Consider the following 21,639-nt stretch of genomic DNA (forward strand, 5'->3'; position numbering starts at 1 on the left):
ACCTACATAAGTAGGATATCATTTTAATCGTATGGACCTACAGAAGGTAAGGTGTAATTTTTACCGAAAAATTTACTGCGTAGAAAAGTCTGCTACTCCCAGCAGGCACTAAGCTAATCAGTTGTGTCACAAAGCAGTTGGAGAAGCCAAACCACGAAAGGAGAAAATATCCAAAAAGGACACCAAAAGCAATAACAGGTAACAAACAACCTGACCAGGAACCGTAAATGGGTGGGTGCTGTGTCCACCAATGAAGGCTACGAGAAAGAGATGTATACGGTGAGTACAAAAAAATCCCCTTTTCTCATTTGCCTTATTGGGGGACACAGAGACCATGGGACGTCCCAAAGAAGTCCCTGGGGTGGGTAAAAACAACCGCCAGAGAAAGGAAGGTCAGGCCAGAGACTGAGCCACAACCAGTAACCAAAGAAAGTGAACAAGGCTCAGAGGAAACCGGAGTCCGGCTACCGGCCATCTGGCAGTCCCCGCAAAACATGAGGGGCGAGAGAGGACCCAAAAATAATGCACTGTGCAGAGGCTGGGGTCAGACAGTCGACCAAAAAGAAACAAAATGGTCGCCCCAGAGAAGGGAAGCCTAGTGCAGAGAGTCGGCGAAGCCAGACAAACAAGGTTGAGGAAACACCACTCTAAGAAGAGAAATTTGCCAGAAATGCATGAAGGGAGAGCCCTGACAGGAGGCCCACCGCCACCGTAGGACGGAGGCTGAGGAGAGAACATAGACAAGCAGCTGAGCACGCTCAACAACAAGGCAGGAGCTGCCAGAATCGGACAAAGAGAAGAAGAAAGCAAAACATCTGCACAGTCCCGAGCGCCTGAAGTAAACAGCCAGGAAGAAGGCTAGGGCAGGATGAACCCGCTGAACACCCGAACCGAGCGGGATAAACTCAAACCTTCAATCCTAGGCCACTCAGTGCAATATCCTAAGCCCAGTAAAAAGAAGGGTCCCGGCACTCAGAAGTTTTTGAAATCTCAAAGGTTTTTATTTATGCAACATGCATAGCATACAAGGTAGGTATGCTATGCATGTTGCATAAATAAAAACCTTTGAGATTTCAAAAACTTCTGAGTGCCGGGACCCTTCTTTTTACTGGATTCTTGCTACATTGGTCCTCGGGCACCAACTATCGGTTGCGGTGCCGACCTTCTTGGGATTTGGCAATATCCTAAGTCTACCTAGCCCACTAAAGCGCCTCCACTGGGGTGGGGAAAATAAACCCCGAACGGGCCTGAGGGGGGACCCCGAACAGACCCGAGGGGAAACCCCAAACAGACCCGAGGGGGAACCCCAAACAGACCCGAGGGGGAACCCCTCGGAATGAAAGTACCTTAGCAAAGGCAAAGGACACTGCAAACAACTCCACCAAAAAGGAGGGAAAAGAAACGACTGTACTGGCCAGAACAGGGTCCCTACCACTGACCCAGTGCTGTGCAAATTACAGCAGGAAACACGTGAATTAGTGGCACAGGAAGGCCAACGATACACTCTCGTATACACTCTCATTCCATATGTGGTGACCTATCGGATATTAGGCAGATAAGACCAGATACTACCTGGATCCCGGCTAACAAGCAGAGAATCGATTGGAGACAGTAAGTTAAATGAAGGGCCATAGAAAAAAATATATATAGCTGAAATAATCACTTTTGCCACTGGAGGGCGCAGAGTGCCTGTGTTTTTTTTTTTAAATACTTTACCTGCAGATCACATTGGGAACAATGGGCACGCTGAAGAGAACACGCCCCCGGGGGCCGCCGGCAGGTGGCCTTCATGAGAAGCGGAAGCAGTGGGCTAAAGTTACAGGGCACCCGCGGGTCGACCCCGGCCGCATAGGCAGGAGATGGCCATATGAGCAGGGCACCGGGCGCCTGAAAAAAGCGCATCCCCGGCAGCTGCTGAGGCCGGGGAATGAACGCATGCTGCAGCCGGTTCCGACTCCACAGCAGCTCCGTCCATCCCTGTTGGAGAGCCACAGCAAAAGCCTCTGCTGAAGGTACAGCCACGGTAGCTGACTCAGCCTGGCCGCCAGAGCAGGGAGGGAGCCAGAATCGTGGAAGCCGAGCGGGGATGCGGAGACCCACTGCCCCAGATATCAGGGCATCAGGTAGGTGTCCCGGGGGGACTAAACTGTGCATTCCCTGTGGCGCCGGAGGCCACGAGGGGACCGGTGAGCCAAGTGCAATGGCGGCTGAGGGCTGTGACTCCACCGCAGCTCAGTCTACTATAGAGAAGGAGATTGCTCCAACTTCTATGGAGGAACCCCAGGGAAGAGCACAAGGGAGAGTGTGGGGGGAGGATGAAGTTCATACTCACCCACGGCTCCCTCTTCTTATACTCACCCAGAAGTCTTCAGTCAGCTAAGGTCACACTGCATCATGCCAAGCTGCCATAGCGAGGTGGGAAGGGGCAAGTGGGGGACCTGGACCTGGCAAGAAGGGGTTGACGGCCCATACATCTATGCACTGTGCCCCTTTATCGCATGTGGGCGATCAGGTAGAGCCATGATCCTGTCCCCCTAGTAAAATAACAAAGGTAAAAAAACACTATCTGGACATCTCTGGCTAGAAAATAACAGACAGAAAAGACCAGGTCTGGAGAAAGCTCCAGACCTGTGTCTGCCTCCTACTGACACTGCCTCCTACTGACACTATATATCCCTGCTTGGAGGAGTCAACTTTTTTTTTGCCTAATGTCAGCAGCATAATACCCATGATCTCTGTGTCCCCCAATAAGGCGACCGAGAAACGGAAGCCCCCAAAAGTTACAAAATGGTGTTTCTTCTTCAATTTTCTCGCACAATTATTTTTTTTTTCTGTTTCGCCGTAGATTTTTGGGTAAAATTACTCATTACAAAGTAGAATTGGTGGCACAAAAAAAAAAAAAAAAAAAAAAAAAAAAAAAAGCCATCATATGGATTTTCAGGTGCATAACTGAAAGGGTTATGATTTTTTAAATGTAAAGAGGAAAAAACGGAAGTGCAAAAACTGAAAAACGCTTGTTCCTTAAGGGATTAAAGCTCGGTTGTAAAACAAGAACTGGATTAATAGATTTAAGAATTCTCAGATGTTGGATTAAAGGAATTCCACTATATTATTTTAATATGTGAAAACTGCACATTTGCTGATCCTGTAATATGAGTGGTCAAATTTTTTTTTTTTTTTTTTTTTTACAGACAGTTCAGAATTAACCAAAACCAAGCAACATTTCAATGACCTTGCTGGGAAAATTTTGGTTTCAGCCCACACCCTAAAGGCCATATCAGATGTAAAAACTAAACACATGGGACTTTGTCCTGTGGCACAGATCTCCTTTAGAAGTTCCTGCAGTTATTACATTGTCCTCTACAGTCCTATTTATCCCTGAATTCATAAAATGTCTTAGCCATGGCATGTGCCACTTTAAGAACTTTCTTTTCTTTGGCTTCAGAGCCCATGTTTTCTCGAGCGAGCTGGATCCAGTGCTGTTCTGTGCGGGGTAAATAATCTGAGTATTTCTCATGGGGCTCCACCGGTGGGTGCTGTTCTTCATCTGCCAAAAGGAACGAGAAATAAGAGGCTCAGACGTTGTAAGCCACAGTCTACCTGAAATTACAAAATCATCTCAGAAGTCACTGCACTAACCGATGTCGTCATCCTCCTCCTCCTCGCTTTCCTCTTCATCATCATCATCAACATCCTCCTCCTCCTCTCTCTCCTCTGCACTTTGTTCTCCCTCAGAGTCAGATTCACCCAACCATTCCTGGGTTTCTGCACCAACAAAAAATCCACAACAGATGCTGCTATAATTATTGTCACAACAGATTTGACTATTACAGGGTTCTATTATTATTTATCAGGATAGTTCTACTCAATAAGATTATGCTGAAAACCACTTCACACTTGTTCCTAATGTTGGTTGCAGTATTGCAGGTTGGCTCTGCGAACAGTGTAGATACAGAAACAGATTAAGCATTAAGGGCTCGTTCACATGAGTGGATTTAGCTTCAAACTTGCAGCGGGTTTCCCGCTGCAAGCTTGAAAGGGAGCCCGTCCCTCCACGGGCTGTCCACAGCTGATTTTCAGTAGCGGAGCCTCCACTGCCTAAAATCCGCCACAAACCCCATTGACTTAAAAGGAGCCTGCTGCAAGTTTGAAACTAAATCTGCTTGTGTGAACGAGCCCTAAATGTGTATTTAAGTACAAGGTCTGCAGCTTTAGTAGACTTGTTTAAATTCTTCATAGAGTTCTTTTTGCTGTCGGTGAGCATTCAAAGGCAGAAACCATTCCCTAACCCCATGCAGGTGCATGGCTCAAAAAAGATAGTTTGGATACTGCTGTGTGGGTAGAACAGGTTTTAAGCAAATTAATGTTTCAATTCTATGAAAACAAGCAGAGATCTTGAATATTGTGAAAAAAATTGAAGCACAAAGCCTATTAGAAATTAGCAGACTTTCATAATACAGTGATTACACTATGTACTTAAATGGGCACTGTCATGAAAACAAAAAATTGATACGTTGTAGTACTTAAGTACTACAACATATCTCTAATATAGTTTAATTAAAAAAAGTGATTTTAAAACAGTTTAAAATCACTTTTAAATTCGGCCACTAGGGGTCGCCCTCCTAGTGGCCGAATGCATTCTGCAGTGACGTCACTACAGAATTTCGACTCATTTCAGCCGGGCAAATGAGTCGAAATTCATTCACTGCGCGCTGGCTTCCTGTCTGTCAATCAAACAGGCAGGAAGCCAGCGCAGTAAAGTTCAGGAGCAGCCGCCCTGGCCGCACCATGCACGCAGCCTGTACCTCAGCCCAGTTGAAGTCTGCACTCTCTCTGCAGACTCCGGTAACTGAATTGGATTCCCCGTTTCTCTGCAGCTTGCCGCGCAGCGCAGAGTTCGCTGTCCCGGCTTCTTCTATCCATCTGAGCGACCGGAGGTGAGGGGAGGGGGCGGGAGGTTGTTATGAATGGGTGCCTCCAGTTGTTTCCCCACTACAACTCCCAGCATGCCCTGTAAGCCAATAGATGTCAGGACATGCTGGGAGTTGTAGTTGTGAAACAGCTGGAGGCACCCTGTTAGAACTAAGGGCGGAAGTCCCCCCCAGCAGGCATCAGTGACGTGGTGCCTGCTGGGGAAGTCTGCCTGGTAGTGAGCACACTACCAGGCAGACAAAATGCCATTTATTAGTCAATAAATATAAAAATAAAGGCAGGGAGAGGGTTAGGGATAGAAGGGCAATAGGCAGGGACAGAAAAAAAAAAAAAAAAGAGGGTTGGTGGGAGCTACCCTTTAAGTCTGTCTCAGATTTGTGCAGCTGCATATTCATTACCTCTTAATAAATCTGATGAATCCAACGACAGAGGGTGTTTACTAACCTCTTAAGGACTCAGACAATTTTATTTTTACGTTTTCGTTTTTTCCTCCTCCCCTTCAAAAAAATCATAATTCTTTTATATTTTCATCCACAGACTAGTATGAGGGCTTGTTTTTTGCGCGACCAGTTGTCCGTTGTAATGCCATTACTCATTATATCATAAAATGTATGGCACAACCCAAAAAATACTATTTGTGTGGGGAAATTAAAAAGAAAACTGCAATTTTGCAAATTTTGGAAGGTTTTGTTTTCACGCCGTACAATTTATGGTAAAAATGACATGTGTTTTTTATTCTCTGGGTCAATACGATTAAAATGATACCCATGGTAATATACTTTTCTATTACTGTTGCGCTTTAAAAAAAAACGCAAACTTTTTAACCAAATTAGTATGTTTAAAATCCCCCTATTTTGAAGACCTATAACTTTTTCATTTTTCCGTATAAGCGGCGGTATGAGGGCTCATTTTTTGCGCCGTGATCTGTACTTTTTATTAATACCATATTTGCTTATACAAAACTTTTATAACATTTTTTATTCATTTTTTTGGGAATAAAATGTTATAAAAAAGCAGCTATTTTGGACTTTTTTTTTTTTACGTTCACGCCGTTCACCGTACGGGATCATTTACATTTTATTTTAATAGTTCAGATATTTACGCACGCGGCGATACCAAATATGTATATAAAATCATTTTTTTTAACACTTTTTGGGGGGTAAAATAGGGAAAATGGGACAATTTACGTTTTTATTGGGGAGGGGGTTTTTCACATTTTTTTCACTTTATTTTTTTACTTTTATTTTTACACTTTAATAGTCCCCATAGGGGACTATTTCAACAATCACTCGATTGCTAATCCTGTTCAGTGCTATGTATAGGACATAGCACTGATCAGGGTTATCAGTCATCTTCTGCTCTGGTCTGCGGGAAGGCAGATCAGAGCAGAAGTCTCCTGGAAGACAGCGGAGCAAGGCGAGGGGACCTCCGTCTGCCGTGCAGGATGATTGGATCGCCGCGGCAGCGCTGCGGGCGATCCGATCATCCTCTTAAGTGACCGCGATGCTGCAGATGCCGTGATCGGTATTGATCACGGCATCTGAGGGGTTAATGGCGGACATCCGCGGGTTCGCGGGTGTCCGCCATTACCGGTGGGTCCCTAGCTGCGATGCACAGCCGGGACCTGCCGTGCATGATGCCGGCATCGCTCCGATGCCCGCGGTTATGCTCAGGACGTAAATGTATGTCCTGGTGCGTTAAGTACCACATCACCAGGACGTACATTTACGTCCTGCGTCGTTAAGGGGCTAAAGACCAATGTGTAAAACTTGGGTCTTTATAAATTCCCCTTCTAGTCATTATAAGGTCTTAGAATTACGTAAATAGAACCCTATGTGAACAACAACAACACACAAAATGACAGTGTCAATATTTACCGTAGTTAACAAAAACTAGGTCAGACAGCAGTGTTTAAAAAACTGAGCACACTTTCCCTGCTTTCCTGGGAATTAGCAGGGTCAGTAGCAGCCAGGTGCTGCTAATCAAATGCTCATGATCAATGTATCAACCTCAAGTGTGACAACCTCTATAAGGGTCCGTTGACATGCTAGTAGCTAGCAGAGAGTTTCCCGCTGCGGGATCGCCGATCGAGCTGATGTCAGGCATTAACTCTTTAGACGCGGCAATCAAAGTTGATCGCCACTTCTAAAGTGAAAGTAAAAGCTTCCCGGCAGCTCAGTCGGGCTGATCGGGACCATCGCAGTAAAATTGCTATGTCCCGATCAGCTAGGACGCAGCAGAAGGGTGCCTTACATGCCTCCTGCGCGTCCGATCGGCGATTGATTGCTCAAAGCCTGAAATCCAGGCTTGAGCAATCAACTGCCGATAACTGCCATTGCATGCAAAGGCATTGTTCAGTGTATTGAAACAATGTACTGCATGTAACATTGCAAAAAAAAAAGAAAAAAGTTAAAAAAAAGATCATTTAACCCCTTCCCTAATAAAAGTTTGAATCAGCCCCCTTTTCCCAATAAAAAAAACCAAAAAACTGTAAATAAAAATAAAAACATATGTGGTATCTGTCCGGTAGTAAATGTCCGAACTATAAAAATAAATTGTTAATTATACCACACGGTCAATGGCATACGCGCAAAAAAAAATTCCTAAGTCAAAAATTGCATATTTTTGGTCACTTTTTTTTTGAACGCTTTAGAAAAAGCGATCAAAAAGTCCGCTCAAAATAAAAATGTTTTAAAACTTCAGATCACGGCGCAAAAAAATGAGCCCTCATACTGCCCCGTTAATTAAAAAGTTATAGGGGTCAGAAAATGCCAATTTTAAACGTATAAATTTTCCTGCATTTATGTTGGATTTTTGAAAATTTTGGGGTAAAATTGATGATTTAATTACAAAGTACAACTGATCAGGCAAAAAACAAGCCCTCATATGGGTCTGGGAATGGAAATGTAAAAGAGTTATGAATTTTAGAATGCGATGAGGAAAAAAAAAAAAATTTATAATAATTAGCATAAAATAGAAAAACGCGATTTGCGCAGGTTTAGTGTGGGTGATACTACTGACAGATTTCCTTAAAATAATGACAACCTGGAATCACCGCAAAACCTATACATAATAGGTATGGCCATGTTCGTAATGACTTATGACATACAATAAAATGATAATGTCCCGCAAGGTCACAGCAGTTTAAAAAAAGATTTAAAAAGTAGTATCGCAAAAAATGGTCCTGCAAAAAATAAGCCCTCACACAATGGCAGTGAATGAAAAATCTAAAAATTTGTCAGAACATGGCAACACAAAAAAAGGCAAAAATAAGTATTTTGTTGTAAAAAGAATATAAAAAGCTATATAAATATGGTATTACGATAATCATACTGACCCACAGAATAAAGATATCATTTTTTACTACACAGTAATAAAAACACCATAGAAAAAACGCCAAAAAGATTTGTAAATTACTTCTATAAAAAAAAAAATCTTAATCCTTCCAGTACTTATAAGCTGCTGTATGCTTCAGCAGAAGTTCTTTTCTTTTTGAATTTCTTTTCTGTCTGACCACAGTGCTCTCTGCTGACACCTCTGTCTGTGTATGGAACAAAGGTGTCAGCAGAGAGCACTGTGGTCAGACAGAAAAGAAGTTAAAAAAGAAAAGAACTTCCTCTGTAGTATACAGCAGCTGATAAGTATTGGAAGGATTAAGATTTTTTTTATAGAAGTAGTTTACAAATCTGTATAACTTTCTGGCACCAGTTGATAAAAAAAATTTTTTCCACCGGAGTAGCCCTTTAAAGAGACACATTCCAGATTTGAAAAACTGGGCAGCATCCTTACAGGGCTAATAGGCATAACTTTTTTTCCATCCACAGAACCATATATGAGTGCTTGTTTTTTTCATGACACTTGTAATGACACTTATTTTACTATAAAATGCATGCTTTATCTTGTGGGTCAAAATGATACCCACTTTTACATAGCTTTATATTTTTATACTGCTTTAAACTTCTTCCCGACCCAGCGTACAGACATTGTGAGGGCTTGGTAGTTCGTCTTAAAGGAGTACTGCAGCCAAAAACAACTTTTGCCCCCGCAGGATAGGGGATAAGTGTCTGATCATGAGGGGTCTAAGCGCTGGGACCCGCTGTGATCTCCTGTGAAGGGCCCCGGAACTGTCGCAGCTAATGTTTGCGTCGCCCACCTCACTAAGAGGTCGACAGACACGCCCCCTCCATTCAGCTGTATTGGAGAGGCGGGGATGCACGAACGCTGCATTTCCATCTCTCCCATAGAGATACATGGAAGGGGCATGTCGGCCACAGTGTCATGCAGTGGCCGACACGCCTCCTGCATGGGGAGAGCCGCGGCAGAGCCGGGTCCCTGTACAGGAGATTGCAGGGGGTCCCAGCGTTTGGACCCCCCGCAATCAGACACTTATCCCCTATCCTGCAGATAGGGGATAAGTTGTATAAGGCTGCAGTACGCCTTTAGTTGGCAGATGCAGGCTGCTAGTTGTAGGTGAAAAGATAAAGTTTTAGGGGTGAAAACATGGCAATGAACAGCTTTTTTTTTCTTTTTCAGTTTTTTTTAACAATAAAATGAAACTTAAATTATCCATGTTCAGCATCATAAGAATAATACTGACCCACAGAATAAAGTTAGCAAGTCAGTTTAACCAGTTTTATTGCGAACTCCCCAAAAAATCATTGCCCCACAAAATTGTAAAATTCCCTTATTTTTTATTTTTATTCTGCACTACAATAGTTTTTTTTAGTTTGTGGCAATAAAAAAGCACAACTTGTCCCACAAAAAAACCCTAATACAACTTTCTTAATGGAAATAAAATCAAACAAGATAAGTATGCTTTAAATTGCTGCATTCTGTCCCCAATAACTTTCTTATTTTTCGATATACCAAGCTATATTTTGGTACCACATTTGCGAATATATGACTTTTTGTTCACTTTATAATTCCATTTTTTTAGAGGATGTGATTTGACCAAAAAAAAATGTAGTTTTTCACACTTTTAAGACCCCATAGGGGACTTTTGTATTTAGATGCATATGGTAAGATTCTTAACACTAAATAATGCTATTGCATAGCATTACTTAGTGTTATCAGCAATGTACTGATAGAGTCTGGTTTAGCTAATCAGTCAGGGATGTGACCTCAAGTGGGCAAACAAACCAATCGACCCATGCATACATGTTGCGGGGGTTCCAATCGGTAAGGGGGACCATCGCTGTAGCGCAGATGTGCCGTGATCACCGTTCTTCGTCATTGACTGCAAGTGCACAGATGCTGATAGGAGCCATCACTTACAGTCTAAAAAGTGAGTGCAGCTCCTGCGCTCACTTCATAGTCTGAATGTCGCTTATGACAAAAATGTATGTCCTGGTGCTCTGAGTACTAGGGCACAAGGACGTGCATTTACGTCCATTGTACGTAAGGGATTAAAACCATAGAATCTCTCTTTTTCTCATCACTGCAGGTATGTGCTTCCTTACTGACACTCTTCTATGGAAACCCCTTCACCTCTTCTGATCAAGATGTTGACATGGTCAATCTACACATACTTACTTGGATCCATCTCCACTAGTACTTTCCATTCTTCCATCTTCTGTAGATCTAGGCTATAAAGGTCATTCAGAGTGAATTGTCGGTCACCAACTTCAAACATCCCTCCGTACAAGTATAGGATGCCTTGCTTGATGGCCATCAGGGTGCTGGATCGCGGGCAGGGCTCCACCTGTGGTCCAGCAGCTTCCAACTCCTCCTCTTCTTCCTCACTACTGTCTTCATCACTGGCAGGGGTTCCTTGGCTAGGGATCACCTGCTTGATGGTCATCACTGTCCCATCTTCAGCCACAATGTCTTTTATGACCTCAATGGGTTCTGCTGGACTCTGCACTCTGGCCTCTATTAGTTCTGCCTCCACAGTTTTATCTCCACGTCGCCTTTTCTTCCGATTTGATCTGTAACCCTGAATTGGAGAAAAGTCAAAGCTGGAGTTTTATGAGGAATTTTGCAGGTTTTATGGGCAAAACACATCAACAGCAAAAATTTCTCTCTTGTCCTAAATATATTGGTACAGCTAGAATGTATGAGTCTATAGTCTAGAGGATTTTGTAGACTAACTATAAATTTGACAAATCTATTGTGTAAAAAAAAAAAAAAATAAATAAAAAAATTAACATTTTAAGAACTGGGAAACCCAGTCAGGATGGTTTAAAAAAGGTATAGATAAGCAAACGCCAATAACGCAAACAAAAACTGCTGCAATCATCAATCTGCAAGAAAATACAGAATGAAAGATTAATTTCTACTTATACTGAAAATGGAGATATCACTGGCTTTTATTTTTCTGATGTTCCGTTGACCACAGCAAAATATTTGCTGGTCAAAAGCTTCCTATGTGACAAAAGTCCAGAACCCCTTTCATACAGGGGACCAAATTGGTAGTAAGTGTGTGTCTGATTCGAACATTCCTGTGCAGCAGTTGGTGGTGAGTGTCAATTTTGTATCAGACAGTATACATCATACAGTACTGGTTATGTAATTTATTATTTAATCTGTAGTTTCCCTACAAGTTATGTTTACTAACATCAAGGGAGCGCAGTAGAGAACACGTGAAAGATCTTGAAGCTGCAAGAGATGTTGAATCTGATACACAACTTAAATCTATACCTAAACACTTCAAAAATCCACCACAGCTTTGACTCCAAACATTTTTTAACTTTAAAGAATAAAAAAGGAATAGAGAATACGGACAATGCATTGTGGCAATGTTCTAGCTCCATGAAAGTAGTGACAATAGGAATAATGGTTTCCAGTTCTCCCAATAAAAAAACTCAGCAGTGCCTATTTTATTATTAGCTGTTAAGATTATTTTGCCCTGTTCCTCTGTTTAGTTATTTATTAGTATATGCACTGTAACATCCAGATAAATATGTATATTCATAAATCAGTCAAATTTATAGTACTGATTTAGAAGTACATCACTGTGTCTTATCACTTTTGTAGTATTTTGATAATTTATTTACTTGTCACAACTTGTGCATGCCTTTAGGACACTGCTTGTGGAGAGCCCTGTATATGCCTAGGATGCATTTGAGCACTTCCAATTTGACTTAACTGCGGTAAATGGAAGCAACATTCATAAAATGCATGTTGGGGGTGTTACATTGTGGGATATATTTTATTTGGAACATGGGTAGGACATTCCATCTATATACTACTTTATGCACTATAGCAAAAGTGTGTTCAACTACTGTAACATTTGTAAGTAAGTGCTGTATTATGCCACGTGGCCTACCAAAGCGGTGTCCATTTTCTCTCTCATTTTTAAAGGGGTACTCCAGCGCTAAACATCTTATCCCCTATCAAAAGGATAGGGAATAAGATGTTAGATTGAAAAGGATCCCGCCACTGGGGACCCCCCGCGATCTCTCCTGCAACACCCCCATTTTTTAGCTGCATGCTTTGTGGCTGATGACGGGCAGTGCAGGAGATTGAGTATTGCGACGTCACGGCTCTGCCCCCTTGTGACGTCACTCCCCGCTCCCTCAATGCAAGTCTATGGGAGGTGGCATGGCGGCCAACAGGCCCCCTCCCTTAGACTTGCATTGAGGGGGTGGGGCATGACGTCACGAGGGGCGGGGCCATGACATCACGATACTCCATCCCCTGCACCGCCTGTCAGCCACAGAGCGATCCTCCTTCTGTGCAGCTGAAAAACGGGGGTGCTGCAGGAGAGATCCCCACGATCTAACATCTTATCCCCTATCCTTTTGATAGAGGATAAGATGTTTTGCGCCAATGTACCCCTTTAGGATCCTTAAAAAATACGGTGTCTGTAAGGTTTTAAAGGGAACCAACTGACAACCTAATGTGGGGGGAGCTGCCTACTATAATGGGGGGAGCTGCCTACTATTATGGGGGGAGCTGCCTACTATTATGGGGGGGGGGGAGCTGCCTACTATTATGGGGGGAGCTGCCTACTATTATGGGGGGAGCTGCCTACTAATGTGGGGGAACTGCTTACTATTGTGGGGGGAACTGCTACTAATGTGGGGGAGCTGCCTACTAATGTTGGGGAACTCCCGACCTAATGTTGGGGAGCTGGCAATCTAATGTTGGGGAACTGGCAACCTAATGTGGGGGGAGCTGCATACTATAATGGGGGGAGCTGCCTACTATTATGGGGGGAAGCTGCCTACTATTATGGGGGGAAGCTGCCTACTATTATGGGGGGAGCTGCCTACTATTATGGGGGGAGCTGCCTACTATTATGGGGGGGAGCTGCCTACTATTATGGGGGGGAGCTGCCTACTATTATGGGGGGGAGCTGCCTACTATTATGGGGGGAGCTGCCTACTATAATGGGGGGGAGCTGCCTACTATAATGGGGGGAGCTGCCTACTATAATGGGGGGAGCTGCCTACTATTATGGGGGGAGCTGCCTACTATTATGGGGGGAGCTGCCTACTATTATGGGGGGAGCTGCCTACTATTATGGGGGGAACTGCTTACTATTGTGGGGGGAACTGCTACTAATGTGGGGGAGCTGCCTACTAATGTGGGGGAACTCCCGACCTAATGTTGGGGAGCTGGCAATCTAATGTGGGGGAACTGGCAACCTAATGTGGGGGAACTGTAACCTAATGTGAGGGAACTGTAACCTAATGTGGGGGAACATGCTGCCTACCTAATGTGGGGGAACTATACTGCCAACCTAATGTGAGGGAACATGCTGCCTACTAATGTGGGGGAACATGCTGCCTATCTAATGTGGGGGGAACTACAAGGTTCTGTACATCGCGGTAGGAGGGGTAGTCTTATACGGCAAGTATATCCCAAACTCTACATTTTAACTGTAAAAGTTGGGGGTCGTCTTATACACCCAGTCGTCTTATACGCCGGCATATACGGTATGTATGTAAAATGTATCTTTTTTTTTTTTTTTTTTTTAGCATTGATCAATAGGATAGTGAATGGCACAATGGTAACATAACATAACCTGATAGCTCAAGCTGCAAGACTTCCCATCTCAATACTGCCCCCTGCTTGCAGTGTCTGTACAGACCAAAGTCTGGTACTACAGAATCCGGAGATTATGTAGGGAAAAACTGTATTTCCCCAAATGCAATACATGAGAATTCCAAAGAGCTTGTATATTTACTTTAATCTGGGCAGAGAACCATCGATTCTTCCCCTGATCATGAAAGTAAAGGTCGTTATAGAAATCTCCTTCAATGGTCTCTTCTTCCTCTTCATCATAGACTCCTCCAAAAAGAACGCTGCGATTGTTGGATCCAACAACCATGGAAAAGCCAGTCCTGGGGGTGGGCTTCACGCCAGAAGGGTTCAGCCGACTCCACGTCCATTTCTCTGAAAGGAGGAATTCAACAACGCATCCAATAAGACCAGATACATCAAAGATGTTCAAAATTATGTTATTTGTAGTTCTTCAGATCAGAGACTTATTTCCTAATGGTTAGCCAGTTACCTTTCCGTTGCTTTCTGCTTGCCAGCTAGTTATGCCAATTTCTGGAAAAGCTGGATGACAATGGCCCTCATTTACTAAGCTAAAACCCACTAGATTTTGTCGTTATTTTGGTGCAAAGCGTCTGGTGCACAGTGTCAGACACTGTGTGACAGTGTGCACCAGGAAAATCGAACTAACCCGACATTGCCTTGTGAAAAGCCAGAAAGGGGGCGTGGTCTGTCACAAAAGGGGCGTGGTCTGTCGGGGAAAATTCCCGACTTGTAAATTTGTGATCCCCATAGTAAATACAGAGGAATCCTACAACAACATTTCACACTAGTAAAATCCCTACACTCTTAGTAAATGAGCCCCAATGTGTCAACTTATTTCCCAGACTCCAGAAGGCAGATTTGCTTTAAAATCAAGCATCACAAAAGCAAATTAGCAAAGTGATATTTCCTGCAGAACTTAAAATGGCAGCTATATTGATTATCACCAAACGTATCTAAAAGTAGCTAAAACGAATTTTAAAAGTAAAAGTCAGTCTGATCCATTGCCCCCTGTATCACTTCTACTAACAGTTATACAGGTTCTTCCCAAAAAATTTGTATATTGTGCTAAAGTTCATTATTTTCCATAATGTAATGATAAAAATTAAACTTTCATATATTTTAGATTCATTGCACAGCAACTGAAATATTTCAGGTCTTTTATTGTTTTAATACTGATGATTTTGGCATACAGCTCATGAAAACCCAAAATTCCTATCTCAAAAAATTAGCATACCATGAAAAGGTTCTCTAAACGAGCTATTAACCTAATCATCTGAATCAACTAATTAACTCTAAACACCTGCAAAAGATTCCTGAGGCTTTTAAAAACTCCCAGCCTGGTTCATTACTCAAAACCACAATCATGGGTAAGACTGCCGACCTAACTGCTGTCCAGAAGGCCATCATTGACACCCTCAAGCAAGAGGGTAAGACACAGAAAGAAATTTCTGAACAAATAGGCTGTTCCCAAAGTGCTGTATCAAGGCACCTCAATGGGAAGTCTGTGGGAAGGAAAAAATGTGGCAGAAAACGCTACACAACGAGAAGAGGTGACCGGACCCTGAGGAAGATTGTGGAGAAGGACCGATTTCAGACCTTGGTGGACCTACGGAAGCAGTCTGGAGTAGAAACATCCAGAGCCACTGTGCACCGGCGTGTGCAGGAAATGTGCTACAGGTGCCGCATTCCCCAGGTCAAGCCACTTTTGAACCAGAAACAGCGTCAGAAGCGCCTGACCTGGGCTACAGAGAAGCAGCACTGGACTGTTGCTCAGTGGTCCAAAGTACTTTTTTCTGATGTAAGCAAATTTTGCATGTCATTCGGAAATCAAGGTGCCAGAGTCTGGAGGAAGACTGGGGAGAAGGAAATGCCAAAATGCCTGAAGTCCAGTGTCAAGTACCCACAGTCAGTGATGGTCTGGGGTGCCATGTCAGCTGCTGGTGTTGGTCCACTGTGTTTTATCAAGGGCAGGGTCAATGCAGCTAGCTATCAGGAGATTTTTGAGCACTTCATGCTTCCATCTGCTGAAGAGCTTTATGGAGATGAAGATTTCATTTTTCAGCACGACCTGGCACCTGCTCACAGTGCCAAAACCACTGGTAAATGGTTTACGGACCATGGTATTATTGTGCTCAATTGACCTGCCAACTCTCCTGACCTGAACCCCATAGAGAATCTGTGGGATATTGTGAAGAGAAAATTGAGAGACGCAAGACCCAACACTCTGGATGAGGTTAAGGCCGCTATTGAAGCATCCTGGGCCTCCATAACACCTCAGCAGTGCCACAGGCTTATTGCCTCCATGCCACGCCGCATTGAAGCAGTCATTTCTGCAAAAGGATTGCCGACCAAGTATTGAGTGCATAACTGAACATAATTATTTGAAGGTTGACTTTTTTTGTATTAAAAACACTTTTCTTTTATTGGTTGGATGAAATATGCAAATTTTTTGAAATAGGAATATTGGGTTTTCATGAGCTGTATGCCAAAATTATCAGTATTAAAACAATAAAAGACCTGAAATATTTCAGTTGGTGTGCAATCTAAATCTAAATATATCTAAAATATATGAAAAGGTTAATTTTTATCATTACATTATGGAAAATAATGAACTTTAGCACAATATGCAATTTTTTTTTTTAGAAGAACCTGTACTAGTCCCACACGGCAATAAAACTGAAGGTTAGTTGCAATTGTATCTAGTGTGGACAATCCTCAGTAAGCTAAACATACCAACAGCGCAAATCTTTGTCCTAATAGTTTGTGAAAATAGATCAGTGCAGGTAAAATGTATCAGTGTAGGATGGATATAACTGTAACAGATCAATAGCTGTGTAAGGCTAAGTTCACATCATGATTTGTGCCTCAGAGTCAAAAGATACATCTGGAAACAGACAAGCACATGTCCCATGGATTTCAATGGCCTGAACATGGTCAGCTAGCAACTATGTTTGAGTCATTTTGAGCATATACAAGTTTTGGCTAGGACTGAAAAGTGCTGCAAACTAGGGATCGACCGATATCGTTTTTTTTTTAGGGCCGATACCGATAATCGCTGGAGGTTAGGGCCGATAGCCGATAACTTATACCGATATTCCGGTATAAGTTATCGGCTATTTATCCCCCCGCGACACCGCTGCAGATCATTGATTTAAAGCGGGCGCTTTAAATCAATGCACTGCAGTGGGTTTTGCGGTGCCATAGGCCGCCGCCACCACCCGCTTCTCTTCTCCTACCTGTCAGGGTGGTCCGGGCCATCCATCCTTCCTGTAGTGTCCGGCGGCATTCCGGGTGGAGGGTGAACCGGTCCGGGCTGTCCTTCTTATCCGGGGGTACTCTTCTCCACTCCGGGCAGGCTCCGGCCTAGTAACGCAGCATAGACGCTGCTGCACAGTGACGCCCATGCGCAGCGACGCACCTCACGTCACGGCGTAGCGGCGTCTATGCAGTGTACTAGGCCAGAGCATGCCCGGAGTGGAGAAGAGCACCCCCAGAGAAGAAGGACAGCCCGGACCGGTTCACCCTCCACCCGGAATGCCGCCGGACACTACAGGAAGGATGGATGGCCCGGACCACCCCCATTATGGGAAAGTTTAATTTTTTTTTTATTGACTCGGAGGGTGGGGGAGGGGCCAGACCGGTATAGCGGTATGGGCAAAAATCCATACCGTGTGAGAAAAAAAAAAACGGTATCCGGTTCATACCGGTATACCGCCCAGCACTACGGTGGGGGGTGCTACGCGGTGCGGCGCGGGGGGTGTACGGGTCGGTCGCAATGCGGGGGGCGGGGCATTATCGGCAAGGTAATTGCTGATACCGATAATGCCCAAAATAGTGATTATCGGCCGATAATATCGGCCATACCGATAATCGGTCGATCCCTACTGCAAACCATGCTTTGCAGTCCGAGACAAAACTTTTATAGGATTGGAAAAATACCCAAATGTAGTCACTAGTCGACTACATCAAGACCAATAAAAACTATTTGGCCCAGCGTCTGTCCGATCACAGATACATTGGCTTGCCATTTTGACAGTTTTCATACATATCCATGCCTCCACGGTAGAAATAGAGCTGTGAATCTAGGCTAACCAGAATATGTTTTAAGCCTGTGAATGACAACAAGAATGTTCCCATTCACCGATAGCCAATATTGGAATTGGTGAAGAATTGAAACAAAGTCCACTAGACAGAGGCAGAACATTCACTCACCAGCAATAAAGTTTTATGTACATAAGACCTTTTAAGTATTGGGTGCACATACAATATTCTATCTTATCTAAATAAACATTATATTTTCTTTACCACTTTGAGAATAATGCCCATTCTGCTGGTCATTTATTTGCCATTGGACCTGTATAATTTGCATTATGGAAGCTACACATGGACAGGTTTCTAAAACACACGTCTCTACACATTGATACAACCCCCTGGCTACACATCCGCAACCCCCCCCAAGTACCCTCCTTACTTATTGTCTCCCAAGTCACAGCATGTTGCAGCCACCCTGATGGAGTTTGTAATTACTAGTTAGAAAGCCTGGCATCAAACTGTTTACCAGCTGAAGGCTGCTGTGTGGGTTCGGTGAAGGCAGTGCCAGCCCACTTGTGATATAACACTTATAGGGGGCGAAGGCCTAATAATCAGAGACAGGAGAATTTAATTATAATTTTACATCTTAAAGCTTCAGCCTGTGAATATAGATGTGGCTGTGCTGCCAAAACATATGAGTTTTACATATTGTAATAGCCAATCCAGCACCACTATAGATCACAGAAACAGTTGCAGCATTGTCACCAGTGAGAATCAAAGGGTTAATTATCTTTATATTCACAGTTCTATGCTCAAGACCTTAACGCTGTTCATCCTAGCTCATAAAAGGAAAAACAGTAAAGCAATAACAATAATTTGTAGTAAAGCCCTTTGTTACATGATGCCACGTTTTAGCTACAAGAGTCTTTGTCAAGCAAGGCATGCAGCTGATACGCTGCAAAGGAGTAATGAAGGGATGTACCAAACAGATGAATAATTCAAATCAGATCCATACACATAAATGTAATAATGTATTGCAAATAGAAATTAACAGTATAGAAATACAGAACAAAGAGTGTACACAAAAAAAGCACTTTATAAACAGGTTATATGCAGTATTTAACAAAACTTCATCAGTTAAACAACCTGTTGATCTCTATCTTGAAGCAAAATAGGTCAATTTTTAAGTAAAAGCTGGTGAATATTATTAATCTGATTTCTGCACACTTAGAAACTGCACTGTTAAGTTATCATTTTATTTCTTTTTTCATCTTTTTAGAATCTTTTTCCTATGCAAATATAATGCTTTTAGTTGGGCATTATTTAATAACATAGAAGGGTATTTTCTGTTCCGTACCCTATTGTACAGTACCGTTTAGTGGATACCATCTGATACAGTTACAAGGTAATCTATAAGCCAAAAAAAATCCATATACTGCTCACCTCTCCAACAGAATGCAAATAGAACTTCACAGCAATGGCAGTTTAAAACTCCACTTTAATTTTTCTTCTTTTAAAATCCATGTACAAAAGTGTGGCACAAGACAGGCATAACAAGTGAAATCATAGTTTTCTGACGCATTTCCGCCCTGACGGGCCTTAGTCAACTTGTGACCAAGTGTTCTTGGGCAGAACCAGTGACGCTAAACTCTATACCAGTTATAGAGTGCATTCATATCTCCCACATGCTTGAGCAAAATTTTTTGATACATTAGATGGATTTCTAGCATGTTTGCGACTTTGCGCAATCTATCTTTCATGTGTCTAGTGGTGCAGCCCACATGGCTTAGTTTACAGATATTGCAGAACACATAGATAATCCAAGTGCTATTACAAATAGTATAAGATTGTATTTTACTACAACTTAAATCCACTAATCCTGATATTTCTTTGGTTTGATTTACAAATGCACAGCAACCACACCTGTTTACCACTACATTTATAACTTCCTTTTGCATTTAACCAGGTAGGTTTACTGCATTTTTTCTTGTACATAAGACGGAGCCAAAATAGACTACATTTGGAGGACGTTTCGTAGAAAAACTTTATTCACTATATTTTTGAGAATATTATCTAGCATAAATATAGGGACATATTTGGCTACAATATTTTTTTTTTATTTTATTCCACTGTGTACTGTAAGTGGTTACAAATACTACAGTTTTTCACTCAAAAGATTTTTTCTCTCCAAACTGTTAGCTCTATTGGCTGCTGCTTGGATCAATGGAGATGGATAATAAATGTGTATATAAATGTAGAACAATACTGTTTACTGCAAATTAAAGGGGTACTCCGGTGCTTAGACATCTTATCCCCTATCCAAAGGATAGGGGATAAGATGCCTGATCGCGGGAGTCCCTCCCATCTTGCACGCGGCACCCCGTTTGTAATCAGTCCCTGGAGTGTGTTCGCTCCGGGACTAATTACCGGCAACCACAGGGCGGGCGGCGTGACGTCACATCCCCGCCCCCGTATGATGTCATACACCCCCTCCCGTAGGCTTGCATTGAGGGGCGGAGCGTGACGTCACACGGGGGCGTGACGTCACACGCCACCTGCCCTGGGGTCGCCGGTAATCAGTCCCGGAGCAAACACGCTCCGGGGACTGATTACAAACAGGGTGCCGTGTGCAAGATGACGGGGGTCCCCAGCGGAGGGACTCCGACGATCAGGCATCTTATCCTCTATCCTTTGGATAGGGGATAAGATGTCTAAGCACCGGAGTACCCCTTTAACTCACCATACGGTAAATTTTTAATTATGTGTTTTGGGTGACACAAATTAGCGTGTCATACTTTGTTACCTGCAGTAGGTTTTTAAGAATGTTGATGAAACTATCTTATTGTCTATAAATTGCAATTTTAAATCCAAATATGTGATTTCAGTAGAGTGATGTTCATATGTGAATTTTAATTAACAGGGGTTACTGTTTAGATAATACAGGAATATGGGTATAGTCGCTACATCGGAATTTGCCCTCATATGTTCGGACAAATTGTAGATAAAATATGGATTAAATACAAAAAATTATGGGTGAGCAAGAACTCAATCACAAACAAAATCTACAGTTTTAAGTCAATACTGTACTCTACATATTTGTTGAGATGGAATTTAATGGCAGTCAGTGCGAGATGATGAGGATACAAGTATAGAGTGCTTTTATATTTGTAGAAATTGAGAGGTTTTAAAAATTGATCTACCCACTCACACGGTCGTTTAAAAGAGCCAATCCCTGTCACAATAGGTCTTAACAGTGAAGGGAATTGGCCCTTATGAATCTTCAATAAGGAGTGAAAAAATAGGAGTGAAATTCTAATTCTTTTGTGTTAACACTGCCAATACCAACCCGTCCTCCAAGAGCTTTCTCACCAAATTAGGAGTGGGATCCTTATGTAAAGGTTTGTAAGTAGTTCTATCTTGCAACATTTTTTCATTCAATTGCACATACAATTCCTTGTCCAGGAGGACTACTGCCCCACCTTTATAAGCAGATCTCACGAATAGATCATTACGTCTCCGTTCAGACCACTTTCCTTTTTGTTTCACAATGAAGCTGTAATAATTCCTGATAGACAAGTTCCTGAAAAGAGTCAAGTGCTTTACCATTTAGCATGTTCTGGATAGAACATTTGGTTTTTCAATTTCAAAGATCTATATTCAGATATTTCATCCTAAAAGGTACGC

General features: G+C 42.8%; 1 protein-coding gene across 2 annotated transcripts in view; it reads right to left on the reverse strand.

Moving 5' to 3' along the window:
* Positions 1 to 3,090: 3,090 nt before the first annotated feature.
* Positions 3,091 to 21,639, reverse strand: part of KLHDC4 (kelch domain containing 4) — a 58,078-nt gene continuing 39,529 nt past the window's right edge. For both annotated transcript variants that reach the window (XM_056525543.1, XM_056525544.1), the window contains exons 9-12: positions 14,066 to 14,274; positions 10,465 to 10,867; positions 3,640 to 3,765; positions 3,091 to 3,547 (exon numbers count right to left, since the gene is read on the reverse strand). In XM_056525543.1, coding sequence (XP_056381518.1) covers positions 3,369 to 3,547; positions 3,640 to 3,765; positions 10,465 to 10,867; positions 14,066 to 14,274 — 917 coding nt within the window. In that variant the 3' untranslated portion in view covers positions 3,091 to 3,368. The remainder of the gene's footprint in view (positions 3,548 to 3,639; positions 3,766 to 10,464; positions 10,868 to 14,065; positions 14,275 to 21,639) is intronic.

This window comes from Hyla sarda, chromosome 6, assembly GCF_029499605.1.
Source record: "Hyla sarda isolate aHylSar1 chromosome 6, aHylSar1.hap1, whole genome shotgun sequence".
NCBI classification, from domain to species: Eukaryota; Metazoa; Chordata; class Amphibia; order Anura; family Hylidae; genus Hyla; species Hyla sarda.